This window comes from Procambarus clarkii, chromosome 89 (genome assembly GCF_040958095.1).
Source record: "Procambarus clarkii isolate CNS0578487 chromosome 89, FALCON_Pclarkii_2.0, whole genome shotgun sequence".
In the NCBI taxonomy this organism is placed as follows: domain Eukaryota; kingdom Metazoa; phylum Arthropoda; class Malacostraca; order Decapoda; family Cambaridae; genus Procambarus; species Procambarus clarkii.
This window is the reverse complement of record NC_091238.1, coordinates 18346511-18366145: the sequence shown is the minus strand read 5'-3', so window position 1 is coordinate 18366145 and position 19635 is coordinate 18346511. Positions and strand designations below refer to the sequence as shown.

The 19635-nt window shown below is 40.2% G+C and overlaps 1 protein-coding gene across 7 annotated transcripts in view; it reads left to right on the top strand.

Moving 5' to 3' along the window:
- LOC123773352 (pleckstrin homology-like domain family B member 1) overlaps positions 1-19635 on the top strand; it is a 125930-nt gene that overhangs the window by 39988 nt on the left and 66307 nt on the right. For 4 of the 7 annotated variants that reach the window (XM_069318110.1, XM_045767029.2, XM_069318112.1 and 1 more), the window contains 6 exons: positions 8891-9133; positions 10325-11123; positions 12112-12231; positions 13664-13819; positions 14546-14692; positions 16796-16834. In XM_069318110.1, coding sequence (XP_069174211.1) covers positions 8891-9133; positions 10325-11123; positions 12112-12231; positions 13664-13819; positions 14546-14692; positions 16796-16834 — 1504 coding nt within the window. Of the gene's footprint in view, positions 1-7772; positions 7919-8890; positions 9134-10324; positions 11124-12111; positions 12232-13663; positions 13820-14545; positions 14693-16795; positions 16835-19635 lie in introns of those variants that run through there. The other 3 variants (XM_069318114.1, XM_069318111.1, XM_069318109.1) reach the window with 3 other exon arrangements.

Below are 19635 nucleotides of genomic sequence, written 5' to 3'. Positions count from 1 at the left end.
TGACATAATCAAGCCTGCCACCCCTGAGGTGTGTGACGTTAGAGGAGTCAAAGTTGAATACGGACATGTTATTATCTCTTAAGTATTTTACAAAGACTCTGCCATTCCCGTTTGTTTTGGTGTCACCCAGGCTAGTGTGTCTAGCATTAAAATCACCCATTACAATGGTTTGAGAGCTGCTGGTAATTTTTGGGAGAGAAGCTTCCACCATTTGATCACACCTTACATATACATTAACTAAGTTAAGAAACCCGGTCGCTGTAGCAATCTGAAACTGCTGATAATATGAGTCGTCACTTTTGTGGTTTTTAACATGTTTACACACTAGGTTACTTTTAACATACGTCAAGATACCGACATCATGGGAACCAACATTTGAGAAAGCTACATAACCTGAGAGTTTGGGTGGCGTTTTATTTTTTGTGTTTGCAGTGTATGGTTCCTGCAGGCACAATACATCAATGTTGTTGGCACCAGCGTACATCATTAGATCAAACAGCCTCCTTCGCACGCTTCTCACATTCCACGTGAGAAATTTAAGAGTGAGTTGGTCGTGGGTAATGGTGTTCATAAACCTGACGAAGAGAAGTGTTTATAAGATTCACAAGTTGTAGACTATTGCTTACAAATGCCAATTGTTCATCGTCATTAATGGCAAAGAGTTCTTTCACCTGTTTCAAGCTCAGCTGGCTGCCTGTATTTTTCCTATCATTTACAATCATTTCATGTTCGTCAGGAATCGTAGACACACAAGCGGTATTGTTTTTAATGAGTTCTTGAGTGAATTTGTTAAATACATCTAAGATACACGGGTTTTCATATGTTTCACTCGACACAACGGTACTTACAGCACTGGAGGAGGCGTCAAGACTTGCTCGAGACGTGTCAAAACTTACAGCACTGGAGAGGGGGTCAATACTTGCTGGAGACGGGTCAACACTTATAGCACTGGAAGGCATTTCACTAGAGACTCGGACGTTCGCTTCACTCCTCGGGCTGGCGAGATGATCGCTTGAACACTGACTCGGGTTGTCCATGGTGATCTTAGCATAAATGCTGTTGAGACCATTTTCAATCTTCGTGAGTGTTTCTTGGAGCTTATTGACGGTAATTTCTATTTTGTTCATGCGAGCTGGAAGTTCTAACACCTCTCTCTGCAGGCTGGCGTCAGGCTTCCCAGGTAGGCCAGGGAAGGTTGTCAGGCTGTTGGTGTCAGGAACGGTGGTGGGGTCATTCCGGGTGTGGGGGCGGGTAGGTGTAGTGGTGGGGCCACCCCGGGTGGGGGGGCTGACTGGGGTGGTGGAGGGTTGCCCCACTGCGCTGTACGGGGGAGGCCGCCTGTCACAGTCTGTGTGCCAGGCGGTCACGCCCTCCCGCAAGCACCTGGAACACTTGAGCTTGGTGGCTGAGGATGAGGTCTCATCGGTCCCAGGGGCGTGGTCTTTATTGGGGCAGTCTTTAGTGAGATGATTGTCTGCACAGAAGGCACAGGTGCCTGAAGATTGACAGTGTTTGGCTACGTGACCAAAGTGTTGACATTTAAAACACATGACAGCTGAGGACTCCCAGGGTTATTTTACAACTCTATGGACAGCCAAACCCACATTTCATACGTAATAGGCGTCACTGGGATTCGGAATTAGGGCCAATTCTGTAAATCCACAAAAGTTTATATTCTTTATACAAAATTCTTTATATCTCCCCAGAATATGATGAGTGACACATGGAGGCTATTTGTTCAGGAACAGTCCTTCTCTCAATATGTCTAATAGATAAGCATCTTATTGCTTCGTAATTACAATTATTACCTAACCTATACCTATAATAGGTTAAGTAACAATTGTAATTACGAAGCTATAAGAAGGTTTTTTTAACATACTAAGTAGGTTAGGTAAGGTCGGTGTTTTCTATGAAGCTTTTCAAGGGAAACTATTATGTTAAGTATGTCACCTATGCACGCAACTAATAAGTCAATATTGACTTATTAAATTTGCGAGAACGGGTTGCTATATACATTGATCAACGGGCACTCAAGAACATAATGGGCGAGGGTGTGGGGTCAACATTCCACATAATGTACATTTAGTTTCATTGGAACCCGTTGAGTTTCCTCAATATTTATACCCAAGCCTGAGCCGCATGTATACACTCACTAAACATTTTACGCTGTTTTCCGTAAGAAAAATAGACGTTTTGGCTGGCAGTACATGAAGCGTTCCATGTTGTTGTTGTTGTTTTAGATATAGCTCCTCAGAACGAAATGTCCATGTAGCACGGGCTATGGTGAGCCCGTGATGCGTTCCATGGTTTGACCTCTTCATATACCCCCTTCTCCTCACCCCGACGAGAGGGATGAGATGCTCCTACATCTCATCACCCCGACGAGATGCAGACTCCACTTGCATCTGAATATTTTTTATTTTGCTTTTTTGTCATGATTAAAACACTTTCAATGTCGACTTGTGGTGCGTTTGGCTAGCTCATCAGCCAACTCGTTCAGCACTAGTCCAACTTGAGATGAAATCCACTTGACTTTCACTGTCTTTTAGCTTCATCGTACTTAGACTGTTTTCTAGACTCCTCAGCTGTCGATATGGACGTTGGATTTCTACTGTCTAATGACTAAAGTGCTCCTGTGTTAATAATTACGAAAATATCCTTTTCGTCTTGAGCTACTTCATGCACACCAGCCAGAATGGACGGCAATTCAGCTTATGTGGAGGAAATATGATTTGGTCGAAGTTTTCCTAGTGTCCCGTATCAGGCATCCCGTCCTTGCGAGCGTGCCCAGCATCGAGAAACTGCCGTACTAAAGTGCTTTATCTTAACCGTGCCCTGAAGCTACATAAACACCCTATACCCCCTCGAAGTGGCAAGGGGAGTTAGGGGACAAGAATACCAGAGGACCCTCGAATAGAAAACGGGACAGGTAAATTTCTCGAGACGCTACATTTTTTGGCCTTAGGTAGAATATACGTCGAAATGCGACGTGGTATTAGCAGGACGGGTTGAGGTTCAGGACCCCACACCCCCGCCCTGAAGCCCTCTGCTAACGATCTGTTAACAACCTGTCCTCTCAGTTAATAGGGCGAGTTTAAGTTAACGTAACTATTATTACAAAAGCAACGTTTTAACAAAAGTAACGGCTGTCAGATACAGTATATACATTGTCAATGCACCGTGCTCGACGGGTTAGGTGGGTTGCTTGGGTTTGTACGTTTCTGGTTAGGCTAAACTGTTGGATTTTTTGCAGTGGCAAATCATTAAAAATTTATCGATTTGGTGGTGCGTGGCCGTTCTTAGTTGGTGGGGCGATTTGTCCGGTCAGTTCCTATAACGAACGAGTGGCCTATTAGCCAGTCGACGGTCTCGGCAATTGGTGTCTTGTTCACAGCTTCTTGGAGAGATTAGCGGCAGTTCTAGCCGCACGAGATTAAGCAATATACAAGAACATTATTGTCTCTTGGTAACCCTATGATGTTTCCGTCCTGGATCATGCAGAGGCTTTATCCTCCCCGCTTTGGGATTATACCCACAGGACTGGTTGTTGTTGTTTTAGATTTAGCTACTCGGAACGAAATGTCCCTGTAGCACGGGCTATGGTGAGCCCGTAATGTTCACACAGGGGGTAAACATCCTGTCACATCCCTTGTAAGGTATTACCTCAAGCCACCTGATCCAACACAGCCCATGTCACCCAAGCACCCCCCCCCCCCCGTGTCGCCCTCGCATCTCTTCTCACCCACCCAACCACACACCCTGACGGCTCAGTGGACAGCGCTCGGGATTCGTGGTCCCTAAGGGTCCGGGTTCGATCCCGGGCTGAGGCGGAAACAAATAGGCAGAGGTTCTTTCACCCCTATGTCCCTGTTCATCTAGCAGTAAATAGGGACCTGGGAGTTAGATAGCTGCTACGGGCTGCTTCTTGTGTGTACTCACCTAATTGTGCTTGCGGGGGTTGAGCTCTGGCTCTTTGGTCCCGCCTCAAGTGTGTGTGTGTGTACTCACCTAGTTGTGCTTGCGGGGGTTGAGCTTTGTCTCTTTGGTCCCGTCTCTCAACTGTCAATCAACTGGTGTACAGATTCCTGAGCCTACTGGGCTCTATCATATCTACACTTGAAACTGTGTATGGAGTCAGTCTCCACCACATCACTTCCTAGTGCATTCCATTTACTACTCTGACACTGAAAAAATTCTTTCTAATGTGTGTGTGGGTGTGTATGTGTGTATTCACCTAGTTGTGTTTGCGGGGGTTGAGTTTTGCTCTCTCGGCCCGCCTCTCTACTGTCAATCAACTGTTTACTAACTACTTTTTTATCCACACCACACACCCCAGGAAGCAGCCCATGACAGCTGACTAACTCCCAGGTACCTATTTACTGCTAGGTAAATCCAAATTCACCCTGTAAATCACCAAATCCAGTAAATTTCACCCTGAATGGGGCATTCAGGGTGAAAAAAAACCTGCTCATTTGTTTCTGCCTGGTGCGGGAATCGAACCCGCGCCACAGAATTACGAGTCCTGCGCGCTATCTACCAGGACCCCCCGTGTGTGTGTGTGTGTGTGTGTGTGTGTGTGTGTGTGTGTGTGTGTGTGTGTGTGTGTGTGTGTGTGTGTGTGTGTGTGTGTGTGTGTAAAAAAAATAATAGATTGACAGTTGAGAGGCAGGCCCAAAGAGCCAGAGCTCAACCCCCGCAAGCCCACCTAGGTGAGTACACCCATGTTACTGTTATGACTTATAAACAGTTATGGCAATGTTTAATCTCACATTCAGACCTGGCCCTCAATCTGTACACGTGAGTACCTGAAACCCCCCCCCCCCCCGAGGTCTACGAACATATTAAAGGAGATTAATAAGGCTACCGGCAAAAACTGAACAATTTATTTATAAGGAGACTAACACATTTCACTTAGAATTACAGATTATTCACAGCGGTGCCAGCCAAAATACCTAGCACCTCTGGTCACCAAAAAATGAGAAGCCTAGAAAAAATCAATGTTTAGGGTGGCAACACTCAATATATTTTACAGTATTTAACTAAATACACCCACAGTTTGTCTTGTGGTAAGTCCATAGAAGTAGTTATTAATGTCACCTTCAATAACAGCAAACAAAACTGATAGATAATTAAATGAAAGGACAACATAACCTTCCTTGATATAGTCCACTCTGCCTCTGAGGCATTTAAACACCAACAGGGGTTTAAATGCCTGTGTCTACCCCCCCCCCCCCAACCCCCCCTCCTACTGCTGTTGTTACGTCTAAATAACTGCCTTTTATGCCAACTTATCTAACTTATCCATAATAACAGTTCACTAAATGCTAATCAACAATCCCCTACAGGCATAAACAACAATTCCAACAAAACATTTCTACGCTATATGGTAGGTATGTGAATATAATGCTAGCCATGAGCCTCTCACTTTAAATGTCGGGTGGAAGAAGCGGCAACATTTTCCACTCCTCCCTCAACTGAAATGAACTTCAACTAGACCATAAGCCTAGCCTGTTAATTATTCACATGTTGTTGTCAATATTTACTTACCTTTTCATTTGCATACTCAAGATGCTAAGTTTGCATACAGCACATCACCTTAGCAAAACACTACACACAGAAATCACAATAGCGTGATGCATCAAATGAACAAATCCACAAATCCTGGGAGCAAATTAGACATGCAGATCACAATTTCAGACTCGACTAACCTGGTCATGAGAGTCCGTGCACCCTTGTCACACTGTTCATACACGCAACATGTTCGGTCATTCTCTCTGCCACATACAACCTGTTGACTCTCCTGGTGACATGTTATGTGCGTAGGTGTTGAAATGCTGCTGTGGTTGAGTGATTATTCCAAGGTCGTATTGGAGATCACGCTCACTAACTCGCAATTACCTTCCCCCCCTCCCCACCGACATCCAGAACATCCCCCCCCCTTTCCCCTCCTCCCTTCACTGACATCCAGAGTCACCTCCCCTTCCACCTCCTCTTTCTCTGCCGTCATCCACCACCATTCCCACTCATTCCCCAACTCTCCACCACCATTCCCACTCATCCCCCTACTCTACCCCTCCCCTCATTCTCGTGTACTTTACTCATCCCCGCCAGCAGCCATTACCACTACCCCACCTTCCGAAGGCTATTTCATCAACCGGGCTGCAGTGACTGCTCTTACGGGCTATTCATGCCCATGCCACCGTGGCTTAATCTTCATCAATCAATCGGTGACTGTTCTTACGGGCTATTCATGCCCGTGCTACCTCTTGTGGTGGCTTAATCTTCAACAACAGGTGACTGCTTCAGGGCATCAACAGCCTGTTTGCCAACACTGTCAACCAGGAAGCCAGGTGAGACACCGGGCCTCGGGGACACTGATCCTCGGAACTACAATGGATAACCATTGTTATCAATGGATAACCATTGCTTCTTCATAAACTTCTTTTTATAACCCCCGTTATCCCAATGGATAACGGGGGTTATGAAAAGAACTTTTCATTGTAGTTCGAAGGATAAGTGTCCCAGAGGCCCTGTCTTTCACCTGGCCTCCTGGTTGACAGTGTGGGCAAACACCTCCAAGTTTTTCACAGTTTAAGGAGCAAATCAAGAAGAAAATACTCCCAACTATCAAAAGTCGCCACAGAGCCAAAGTAGCAGAAAGCAGATCCACTGCGATGTGATACGAACAAGCCACTAGGTACTCCTTTTTCAAGCCTGACAAAAAGATATCCAGAGACATTGCAGTAGTCATAGACAGACTAAGACTTGACTACAAGTGCTGCTGGGAGGTAATAAACCCAGTAGTTAAAGAGTGTCGTATCTGTGGGAACAGATGCAGAGGCGCCACTATTGCATTACTTTCTGGAATGTGACGCAACTGAAGCATCGATAAACTCAACATTCAACCAACAAGAGCAGCTGCATTAAATGCTAAATCCACAGCGATTATAATGGTTAAAAAAGCAGTTGAAGAATGGGACTCGCTAGTGAACATTATGCATCTATATCCGCCACCAAGAAAATGTTATTAAAACAAAAGACTAAACCCAGTGTGAAAAGAAGGAAACTCTACCTTCATTTAAAACTTTGACTCAAATATCGCAATAACAAGATTATCGCGAATAACCGACCTCAATTACGGGCTCGCCATAGCCCGTGCTACATGGACATTTTAGTTCCGAGTAATTAAATCTAAAACAACAACAGCGGTAACGGGAGAACGAGGGGGGAGAGGAGAAGGATAGACTGTGGAGAGTACTGTAGTTGCTTTATTGTGAGAGATAGTGCCAGGGCTTAACCCAACTGATTGTCACTTGATCAACGGTTCTGGAGGCAAATTACTGGCAAGGTGTTTACATTACGAAACCTTTAGCACACTTTAGTCGTGAACAATGAAACGCTATGTGTACTAGTGGCTTTAGATATTGTATGTACTAGTTCTATCTATAAATCCAACATTATGTTTGTAAAACAACATTGTCTGTACTTTCCTGAATAAAATTTACTTTACTATATATGTATGTATATGCTGATTGGTTAGTATGTTCTTATGGTGGCCGTTGGATAATCTTAACCCAGTTAAGGGTTAGGACCAACACGAAACCAGCCAATAACCCTTTTGTATAATTACTGGGATTCTCTGGTCTTGATCTTGAGTGGATCTAAGTTCTTGGGCCACCAATTGTGAGAGTGAGGCGGCTCTACTTGAAGTAATCATTCCAGCATGGGTTCTAACATTTGGACAGTGTTCCACACCCTGGTGGCTTGCTGTTGTTGGCCGATGTTCAATGGTTGGGTCGGAAACAACACTGATTGGCCAGTATCATCTTTGGTTGTCCTGGTTAGCGAATGGCTGGTGCTATGTCATCACCATCATTAGTGTAGCTCCATGTTTGGGGAGGGAGGAGTCTGAGGACAGGTCAGCTGTGTGTATGTTAGAGTGGGTGATAGGCGAGTTCACTGTGAGATTCTACTTTTCAGTGCAATCTCATCTCCCATGTAGCTGCCAAACACGATCTTGGTTATTATCATTGGTGTGAAGCTGCACAGTACGGCAGTGAATCTGTGTTAGTTGGAATTATGATATCTTTAATTTTGAGTCTCAAGCACTTGAGCCCGTAACATGAAATTAACATAATGAAACCTAACCTAACCATGGATAGGGAGGAAACAATAGCACGAATTACATAGTGACTTTGAAATTATTAACTCCCAGGTACCTCCTGTCTGAGTACAGGTTCTCTGTCTACACATACACTAGGAAATCACAATAGCATGATATACCTTTGTGAAAATGATTTGCATGTCACTAGACTTTTAATCTCTCTTTCAGTATTGGGACAGAAGTTGACATCTGTCTCTGGGGGTTATTCTCAATATCTTTTCCCAATACTTGTAGAATTCTTGTTCATGTGTAACTATGCTCCTTGGCACAATGTGATCAACAAATATGTGTAAAATACTGTACTGTATAACTTGTTATCGATATCATGTATGTAAGCCAATAAGAGAACTGAACCCAACACTGATTCTTATGCCAGACTACTTGTTTTGTCTAGGCATTTGATGCATTTCTCTTAAGGACAACTCGATCATGTCTAGTATCGCCAGCCTGGTACAATAATCAGTGATTGTAAGCCTAACATTATTTTGTACGTATTTATTCTTTTTCAATGTTTCTTTAATTGATAAAACTGTCAAGATATATTGTGTCTTAGCTTTAATGGTTAGATAAAATACTGTACTGTATTTATTTTGTATAGAAACACATTTGCTTCTTAAAGCAGTCAGCTTTACTGTAGTGATATTAGTACAATATTGTGAACATGACTCAAATACAGTATACCAAATTAAATACCTGTACAGAATTAAATTTTGTTTTGTTTTTCAGAATAAAGACAAATGGTTCCCTTCCCCGTGACAAGCGTGTGCCCTCCTCCCCATCAGCACTGTCAGCCACCCCCACCACACCCACCATAGCCACCACGCCCACTTCTGCCACCTCACCCGTCTCTCCTGCCAATGGCATTACACCCAAGGCATCATCCACCTCAGAGGATGAACTTGATGCCATATTCAGTTTTGATCAACCGGACCTAGGGAGTCCGGTCCAGCATACTGCTTCACTCACAAGGTTTGTAATTAGCTGGGTTCAATGTACTGATAAGTTATGAACAGTCTAAACGGACCAGCAATATGTACCAGAGTTCATGGCTATTCAGTATCCTCCCAGCATATAATACAAATGTTGCTGGTACAAAAGTACAGTAGAAGTATTCAAGAGAAAATTAGACACTTTCCTGCATGAAATACCTAACCAATCGTATTTTAGTGGATATGTGGGCCTGCAGGCCACTTCAAGCAACAGCCTGTTGGACCAAGTTATCAAGTCAAGCCTGGCTCCAGGCTGGGCTAGGGGAGAACAACTCCCAGAACTAATTCCAGGTATTATTGAAGTATATTCTTTGCTGCAAGAGCAAACCAATTTGAAGAAACCTAATCAAATTGATTAATGAGACATGCCTAATTAACATAAGGTGGTCAGTGCATGCAGAGTGGAATAAAATTAATTCTAGCATAGATCAAATTGCAGGAGCCAGTAGCTCCGAGATTCAAAACCACAGTTGAGAAGTCTAATAACGACATTAATACTGAGAGCCACAACAGAAACAGTACAAATGCTTGAGAAATGGTAATTACTGTAGAATTCATAGAAGAAGGATTTAATATTGGAGTTCCCAGGAGGCAATATGGTGTTGGTGCTATAGAATTCATAGGGAATACATAAACATACTCTCTCTCAATACAGTACTTATTTTAGGAGTATATAATGCAGGGAGAGAGAGAGAGAGAAGAAAAAGTATGATATAGTATATTTACTTAGCAATATATTTTGGAGATTTGCAGTGTAAACTCAAATAAGGTAACTGGTCACTTTATTAAGCATAAGAAAGTCCACACAGCTAGGTTTATTAAGAAGTAAAATTTAACATAAATGAAGTACTGTACAGTGGTGTTAACAGTAATAATTACAGAATAATGGCAGGAACTTTTAACAAATGTGTGTAATAATATCATGTAAAGGTGGTGGATTAATGTAAACGAAGCATGCAGGTGACACGCATGGTAACATTACAATACTATACACTTTATGGAGTTTGATGAGCATGTTTTTATTTGTTATTAGTTGAAAACAATTAAAGACTTAAAGAAATTTAAAAATTTGGCTGTAACTTGTATACTGTATTTCAGTAGATAAGTTTTTGTGTTAATATATTATGTTTATTTTAATGCAATGTTTAATGTTTAAATACCTATTTTTCAGGAATGGGACATTACCAAATTACCCTCCATTTCCAAATCCAGCCCCATTACAAGCTCCATCACACTCCCCAAGTCCAAACAGTCCAAAAAGCCCATATGAGAATGTTAGTCCCTCATACCTCACTTATCCTATGCCACAAAGCCCACGGACTCGAATCAAGACCATTGTGGGCAAGGAAAGAACAGAAAGAAGGGATAATTGTGAAATCATAGAAAATAGAATGGCCATATCAGATTTCCAGGCAGGCATAAGTGATGGAAAGAAAGTTCGAAGTCCACGAACACCAAAAGATAGTACAAAAAATAAAGAAAATTTAAGTCCATTTTTAAGATCTGATTCTTCAAGTTCCCTTGACATACCAGCCCCTCCCAAGCCTCCAAGATCTCCTAGAATAGAAAGATCAGTCTTAGGGGATTCTCCAACTGTCAACAGAATGAGTAGTGACGCAAAGAACTCCGTATCCACTCCACACGTCGGTTCAAATGGGGAGGATCTAACGAAGCCTTGCCAAGCCAATTATGTTTGTAACACAGTGATGTCGACAAGCATTGATGAAGCAACAAATACGTATGAAAATAGTCACAGTTCAGTGCAAAATAATCTAACTAGTTCGCTAACAATGAACTCGGCAGATAATTCAACAGGCTCGTGTGTGTTTACTAGTCCCGAGGATACGTTAGCGAGACATTACCATGGTATCGAAGGAACAGTGTCTGCAGATGACGACGAGGGAAGAGGATCCAATAAGGTGTTTGAGGAACACCTCATAAAAAATATTCAGGATACTTTTAATATCGATGTAAGTTAATGATGAAACAATCTGGTTGATGTGTTAGCTATATCATATGTGCCTATTATTTCCTTGATGCATTTAAAATGAGGAATTTTGCATTTGTAGTTAGATTGTATGTATTATATATTAGGCTCAATGTAATTAGAAAGTTGACTTGCACATTTTTTTAAGTATTATAAGTGTAAAATATTTATAACTGTCCAGTTAAAGTGATTAGTAAAACTTATTAACCCTTTGTGGTAAATTGATGTGTTAAGATAGGAGAACTCTTGGAACTAATTACAGGTAAAAAAAAAGAGATAAAGTACTAAAGTTGAAACATGCATTATGTCAACAATGATCAGTGTATTAGAATTTTAGGATCTAACTTCAATTCTAATCTGAATATGGTACAGTATTTAAATTTTGTGTTAGAAAACACAAACCATGAATACAGCATGTAACAACAGTGCTACAATTTTGCCCCTAAATCCCAAATGTTTGGTATATATTTTTTGTTTACCTCTACATTAGTCTACAGCACCCACAACAACAATTTATTCTTTGATATTAATGAAAATTGTCAATTTATTCTTTAACTTTTCCATTTACTTCAACATTCAGTACTGAATTACAGAATACATTTTTGCAAAGCTCCAAATTTAAAGTTTGATTAATTTTGTAAATGTTTTACTTATAAATGTTATCTTGTACCTTATGTCATTGGCAGTCATGTTGCATTTTTTTTATTTTGTACATTTCAACACTTCAGTCATGGGGGGAAGAGTAGCCAGGTTTTGGAAAAAAAGTGTCCACAAAGGGTTAATGCATGTAGTATTTTGGACAGCCTTGGTACGTACATAGCTTTGCACGAGAGTTAAATCATACATGCCTGATGGATTCCATAAAAGTCAAAATTGATATATATGTATAAAGTAACAGTTATCAGCCATGCAGAAAAGTGCCACATGTTTTCCGGGGTACAAATTTCCACGTGTCACTACCCAAACAACAGGATGTGCCTGGGGAGATAGAGCGTTTGAAAGGAGTCAAGAATGAAGTTCTTCAGTCCATGACGGATCTCAAGCGCACTGTTACAGAGTTAGAATTCACTGAGGATGAGGCGTTAAGAGAGGTAAAATACTTAGGTTTATATCTAATTTGTAACTAATATATTTTTCTACGTTTCAGCAAATGAAAGTGTTTTTATAAGTGTTCATTGCTGTCATTATGTTTTAATTTAATTCTGACAATTTGACAAATTTTCATGATTAAATATAAATTTTGTGCTAATAAATTGCATATTATCAGCAAACATACAATAACAAAAAAAAATATTTTATGGTGTAAGGTATCTAGCTGGAATGATTATATATACTAAAATAATTAATACTCACAAAATATTCTTGTAAAATAGGGGTGCATTTTATACACCAGATTATATGGTAAATGCGTGTGATAAAAGTCATAAAGTAGGTACAGTAATATACTTCATCAGCTATCATATTCAGTATATGAATACAGTGTAGGGGACCTTCCTCCTGAGGTAGAAATCATTATTCTAGTGATGCATAACACTCACCTGTGAACGTTTGCACAAATCATAGCATGAAGCATTATCAATGATAAGCATGTATTAGTATCCTCGACTTGGAAGCTACGAAGCTGTTAAGGCCGCGAGGTACCTAATTACCTAGGGTAATGTATAATACCCATAGAAAATCTTAAGCATGCATATTGCATGATCCTGCTTTGTTTTTGTATGTCTGTGTTTTTTAATTACAGTACTGTAGTGGTGGTTAGATGAGCATTTGTTGTTAACATTAGGGGAAAATATTGGGCCCCTCGTACTTCAGGTTGAGACTGGTTGTGCCAACAAGTGGCGCCTCCAGAATCCTTAGAGGATATAGTAGTGTCCTGGATTGAATATCTTTTAGCATGTCATGGGGTTTGGCATTTGGCTGGCATCCACCAAAATGCTGGTTCAACCCCGCACTGCTTCAGGGATTTTCTCATAGATATATCACGCTATTGTGATTTATTTCCTTGTGTATCGAGACTCTGGCCTCCAGTTTCAACAACCACCCTCCTCGAGTGTATTGGTAATTTATGCACATATAATTTTAATTGTTTAATACTGTAATTTGTATTAGTGCAGTTTGGCTATTGACAAACCCAATTACTTGTAATAGAATAATATGAGGAAAACGTTTGAGAGGTTTATATTAACTTTGACAATGTGAGTAGATTCAACAAAGCACAGCAGAAGACAGGCAGTTTATCACTAGATACATTCATCAAGTCTATTTAACAACTAAATATAAGATTAATGTTAAAATTTGTATCAGTGAAGCATAATTTGAGATGTAAATTAACAAGTTGTTTTCTCCTTAGTAAGTTTTGTTGTATTTATAAAGCTTTGTTGTCATAAGCTTGAAATTCTGAGAACTTATCATAACATTAGAATAGAGAAACTACAGAAGGTCGATACGAGGTGGCTTCTATTTACACCCAACCATACTTTTTCATGTATGTCATTGGTTGTTTACTATGATGTTTCGTCTCAGCTGGAAGTTGAAAGGGCTCTGCTGGAGGGTGAACTGGTGCCGCTCAGGGAGAAAGTTGCAGCAGATGAGGAGAGACTTGCAGCTCTTCTACAGAGGAGCAATGAACTTGAAGACCGCTGCCAACAGGAAAGACACCATCACCAGGAAGCCATTGAGGTGAGTATAACATTTAATTTCCATTTTCATTTTGTTCTCCAATTTTGTCTTCATTTAAAATTAGAATACAGTATAACTGCAATGTAACACAACAGGAAAGCAGGAAGTTCTGTTTAGCATGGAACAGGTTAGGTCTTCCTCTTTCCAAGGGATAATTTATCATAAACAGGGACTTGGGGAAAATGCCTCCTCCCCTCAATCCGGAGAAAGGTTCCATCAAGCCTGGTCACCAATGTTCAAGTCAGGCCAACGATAATCCACAAAGTCCTTATTGATCTAGCCTCAAACTGAACGCCCTCCATCTCCAAACCTGGGTTCAGAGCATCTTGATCTGAAACGAGGGAATACCAAAGCTACACCAAACAAGGCGTCCATCTCGCCCTGGGATGAGAAAACAACTTTAGGCAATATTTAGGCGTGGCCAGGACCCTTATCAAGTTGTAAATTGGTCATATCTTTACTTTAGTATGAAGTGGTTTTATTGATGCATACTGTACTTGTTTAATGTAAAACTATATTCTTCCCTACCTTTCACTCATTCCTTCCCTCCCCAGTCTCGCTTCTTCTCTCTCCAACCTTCTTCCTTCTCTTCCCTACCAACTTCCTTACCTGTCTCCTTCCATTCTTTCAAGTATTGAACATGATCTAGTAATCTCTAATTAGAAGATAATAATGCAACACTCAAGCCATTGATCCGATTCTCTCCTATCTGTTGCTTGCCTTCAGGCATGTCGATCGCGCCTTGAAGAGGCAGAGAGAGAACTGGATCAGCTGGAGGGAAAGAGTGAAAACTTCAGTGGAACAACGGACGAAGAAACCGAGATGCTGGAGACCCTTAAAGCCCAGCACGAGGCAGTAGAAGCTGAGCGAAAGGTGAGGTTTTCTCCTGGGAAGAACGAGATGAGCTTTGTTTAATTTAAGGTGTGACTATGCTGCCATGTGTTTGTCACCAGCAGCTTTCTTTGTCTTTTAAAAATAAAATGTGATAAATGGCTTGTAATCTTTGTGCTGGATTTGTCTACATAAAGACTGGGTTGATATGTTTTAGTCCCCTAATCATTGTGTATGGATGGTAAAGCTGTGGAAGGGTAGAAGTTACATTACTTAATGATTCCATTATTTTAGTAACAACTAAAGGTTCATGACATGTGATAGAGCATTGTCCAATATTTGATATATTATTCCTGAATCCTCCCTCTGGCAGCAGTAGTGCATTGCGGCAAAGCAAATGGTGTTTTAAGTGTGTGTGTATACTTGTCCCTTACACTGCTATACTTATAATTCCAGTTGTCGGGGTCAGAAAGCCTGTGCTTAGACTTATCCAGGCTCCACTAAGTCAACTGCTGACCTTTCCCAGAATACGTAATTGATAAAGGTGGTCAACAGTGGTCTGTTTCGATTCTTTCTGGGTCCTTCCCTGGTCGATGGCAATTATGACATACTTTAAATGTAAAGTGTTCATAGGCCATTGCTCCCTCTGAGGGGAGCAGGTTCTGGTTCGTGGTTCCCGGTTGGTATAAGAACTCCTGTGACTGATGACACCAAACTGATATTGCACATATCAGTTTGCATCGCTTCAGGAAACCTCCGGGGCTGACCCAGAAAATGGCATTTCATTATATTCATTGTTGGTTTTTTTGAGATATTGTCTCTGTGTAGGGGGCCTCATTATTTTATGTTTGTGTTATACACATGGATAACCCAGTCATGTGTGTGTGTGGGCTGCCAGATAGTTGTAAACCAGCCAAAGGGGGGGGGGGGTATAAAATTGACAACGAGTACTGTATAATGACTATGCATATTACTAACATTACCTAGAGAAGTTTATAATATGTATATAAGTGGAACACATAAAAGGAAGAAAAGTTTTAATTAGCTAACATTTGTTAAAAGAAATGTATCGAACTTAAACCAGACTACAATTATTGGATGGGATGAGTAAGATAAAGCTAGAAATGAAAGATTAGGTTGATTGTGTGTTCCTTAATGGCCAGAAAACCTTTTGACAATTTACCTCCATAGTGGGCACTAATTGGAGGAATTAGAGTGGAGTGTCCATGAGAGAACTGAACTCGAAGTTGCATTGAAGAGATGTCATCAGTAAAGTTGAGCAGGTTAAGTCCTAAGACCTATACTCTCCCTTTAATGTGTAAATGATCCAGCTGAGGAAACAGACTCCATATCAATGTTTGCAGGTATGGTAATGTTAAGTTTGACAAACATAGACAGAGGATGAATGTGGAATGTTACAGGGGAGGATTCATACAAGGTACAGAACTGGTTCAGTAGTTGGTTGCTTAAATTTAACCCTTAAGATATGCATGGTATTGAAGCTGGGTGAAAGGTTGTTCAGAGGAACAGAATATTCAAAAGACATTAATGATTGTGTAACTTGCGTCAAAAGATTGTTATTTGCTTATAGTCCTTTTATATGACTTTAAATAGTCACCTCCTGGACTTTAAAATGATTTAAGAATCAAGGCATGAACATCACACCAAGCCTGTCATTGGAAATGCATATACTGTAAATAACATATCATCTGTAAACCTGGCAAATATAAGAATAGCTGTCAAGAATTTTGTTGTTATTATAGACATAGTTGGGTAAGAACATTTTCATTAGCACACAGACTTACATATATTGTATACACTTCAGCAGATACATATGTACATGCTCATGTATAAAGATTATCAGGTGTCCAAAAGTGCATTAGCTGGTGTACACTTGTATTTTACACAGAAACACAGAGACGTTTGAGTTGTGTATGAACACATTTAGTTTTATGACAACCTTGCTCTTTGGTATACTGTAACTACCAGTACATGCAGTATATATATGACAATATTTACGTAATTTTGTTTTAAAATCTCTTTAACTATATTTGAAATATACAAACTGATAGAATAAATCATTTTTTGTCATTAATACTAGACTTGTGATTATTCTAACTCACTTTTGTCCAACTTTGCTTACAGTTTTTCTTTTACTATATTCGGTGGAAGAAGGCTAAGAAAGTAAGTTTTAATGTGTGTAGAGCATGGTGGGTGTTGTGTGTTATTGTGTGGACACAACCTTCACACCCATTGGCCATATGTTTCATAAGTGGCAGCACAGTTTATATATATATATATAGTAATACCCTTTACCAAAGCCTGTGTAGAGCATGGCAGGTGTTTTGTTATTGTGTGGATACAACCTTTGTGGCCCCCCTGCCCAAACGTTTCTTAAAGAGGCAACGCAGTTCATAGTCCATCTTGCTTATGTATATATATATATGTATACAGTATATACCCAGTAACTGTGGAATTGAGACTGAAATGCTTGAGTGTATGTAGCATGTCATATCAATACATGTTCTAGTACACCTCATGATTTTCGTATTCCATAAAGTCACAAGTTTAATGTACTAATTGGATACATTTGTCCCAGAATTTTCTTGAACTTGAAAATAATAGGCTATGGAATTTATATTATATTTCCATGAAGGTTTGCCTGTGGTCCATGCATACATATCTGTTATAGTTCATAGCACATTGACAGCTTTGCCTTATAAAATATCGTGTGTGTGTGTGTGTGTGACAAGTTTGGTGTTGTGTGCTACTGCCATAAAGTGGTTACTAATGGTTAAGATGCAGGAATAAGTAAAACTAAAACTAGTTTTATTCCTGTTAACCAGACAGTTTACCTTTGCACATTTTGTTTGTGTATAATGCATTCACATCTGTCAGCTGTTGTTAGCAGGGGATCACCTGTAATGTCTTTATTATAGTTAATTTTGGGGCTAATGCAATGCAGAGTTAATGGTTAGTATTTGATGTTGCTGTATATGCTAAAACAGTTAAAACTGTTAAACACAATTTATCTCTATAATATTTGCTGCAGTGTTTATATATTGGGTTGTGTATAAAATGCTCTTTGCTTATCCTGTAACCTCAATTGTTTTTTTTTTAAGCTAAAGCCCATATGGCTCATCCTAAACACCTTTTGCCACTATGATCTATGTGACCTTAATGACTAAGCGTAACATAAGACTTTTCATGACTCTTGCTGAACAATTGTTGGAAGTAGACAATTAAGTCTATTTCAGTCCACCACCAATAGGCTTACACATTATAATGCAAGAGACACACACTACACCCTTGATACCCACCTCTAAATGATAGTAGGAAACTCATGGAATAATAATTATCACTGAAAGCTACTGTAAACAAAGCTACCCCAACTGCCATCAGATGTCAGCATCAATCCCCACTAGGTCGAGGAGCCAGCAATTCCATCATGATTCAGGGACAAAAGGATAGGGACTGGGAGCTTCCACATTGCAACAAACACTATTTGCATGAGACCCCATATGCAGAGACAAAGTTCCAAAGAATAGCAATGCACAGTACTTGCCTAAAATCTGGTTTCACTAGCACTTGCAACTGAATTGAATGTACCCTAGGTATTCCAACACGGTTCACAGTCCACCACCCTCCTCCTAACCCTGTTGTTAGGGGGTGCACCTCTAGCAGGTGCTGATACCTGCTAGAGGTCGGGTTATTTTTCTGAGAGGGCTCTTCCTCTGTGCCTTCCTCAGCTAACCAAATGGCTAACTCAGGGAGCCATTGAGGGGACACACCAGGAAGAATCATTTCATTATTTTCAATGCTTCATTTATTATATTTATGGGCGTTAGCAGTGCAATAATTGGTGTTCCTGGGGTTTCCAATAATCACTTGGAGGTGATGTTGAGGACTTTTTATTATAACGAATCAATAGATCATTATTATTGTGGCAAGGTGATCTGAAAAGTCTCATGTGATTCTGGAGTGTTAAGTTACATAGTCTGGTGTGAAATGGTGTCCTGGGTGGACCATTACAGACTATGACTACAAGGGCAACTAACCTCGAAAATCTGTTTTTTGCCAGCAGTGTGATGTGTTGAAGATAATACTTTCATGTATACCTTATGAAGGTGTTATAGGAGTAGTCACATTTCTTAAAAACTTAAAGTATTGCGCTAATGCTTTTTGGTTGCATCTTATTGGGCTTAGTGTTTGATTATTTTTGTGTGATCTCAAGATAGTTACGGTATGTTTTAATATTCTAGTTTATAAGCTTCAACTGAACAATAGCCCATCCGATGTTGTGAAGTTATTAGTATTTATTTTGTTAATACTGTAGCATAGTATTCATTACCTCTGGTAGCAGTATTAATTATTTTATCATCTGTGCAAAATACTTTGGATATTCCCGACTTGTTCACATTTGATCATATACTCATCACTCTGTTCTGTCTCGATCTATTATTTTCTCTACTGCGGTCTCTATCATTTGTATGCAATTTTTAGATCATACCATTCACATCTTGTCTTATTATATACAGTACCAGCATTTCTTTCCTTCATTTTTATCAACTGCTTTATTTTTTCTTCATTTATAGGATAGAATGATTACCTCTTCCACAACACACTGACGTACATTCGAACCCACAATTTCTGTCCGACTCCTCTCCTTTCACAACTCTTCGTGACAGTTCACCATTCTTTATTTCATCATTATTAAATGGTAATGCTACGTACTTACCATGAATCGTTCTCTCTCTCTCTTCTACTTCTCATCTACTGATCCCTTCTCATGCTCCTCAGTTATCTGTTGATGATGATCAGAGTTTTTGTCCATAGAAAGCCTTTCCCAGGTGATTGCCTGGTCTGTGAGGCTGTTTTGGACACAACTGCATTGCCTTTTATTAACATTCAGACTTAATAATGAATATACAGGTACTTTACCAGTCACGTACAATGAGTCACACTAACATGGCTGAAAGATATGA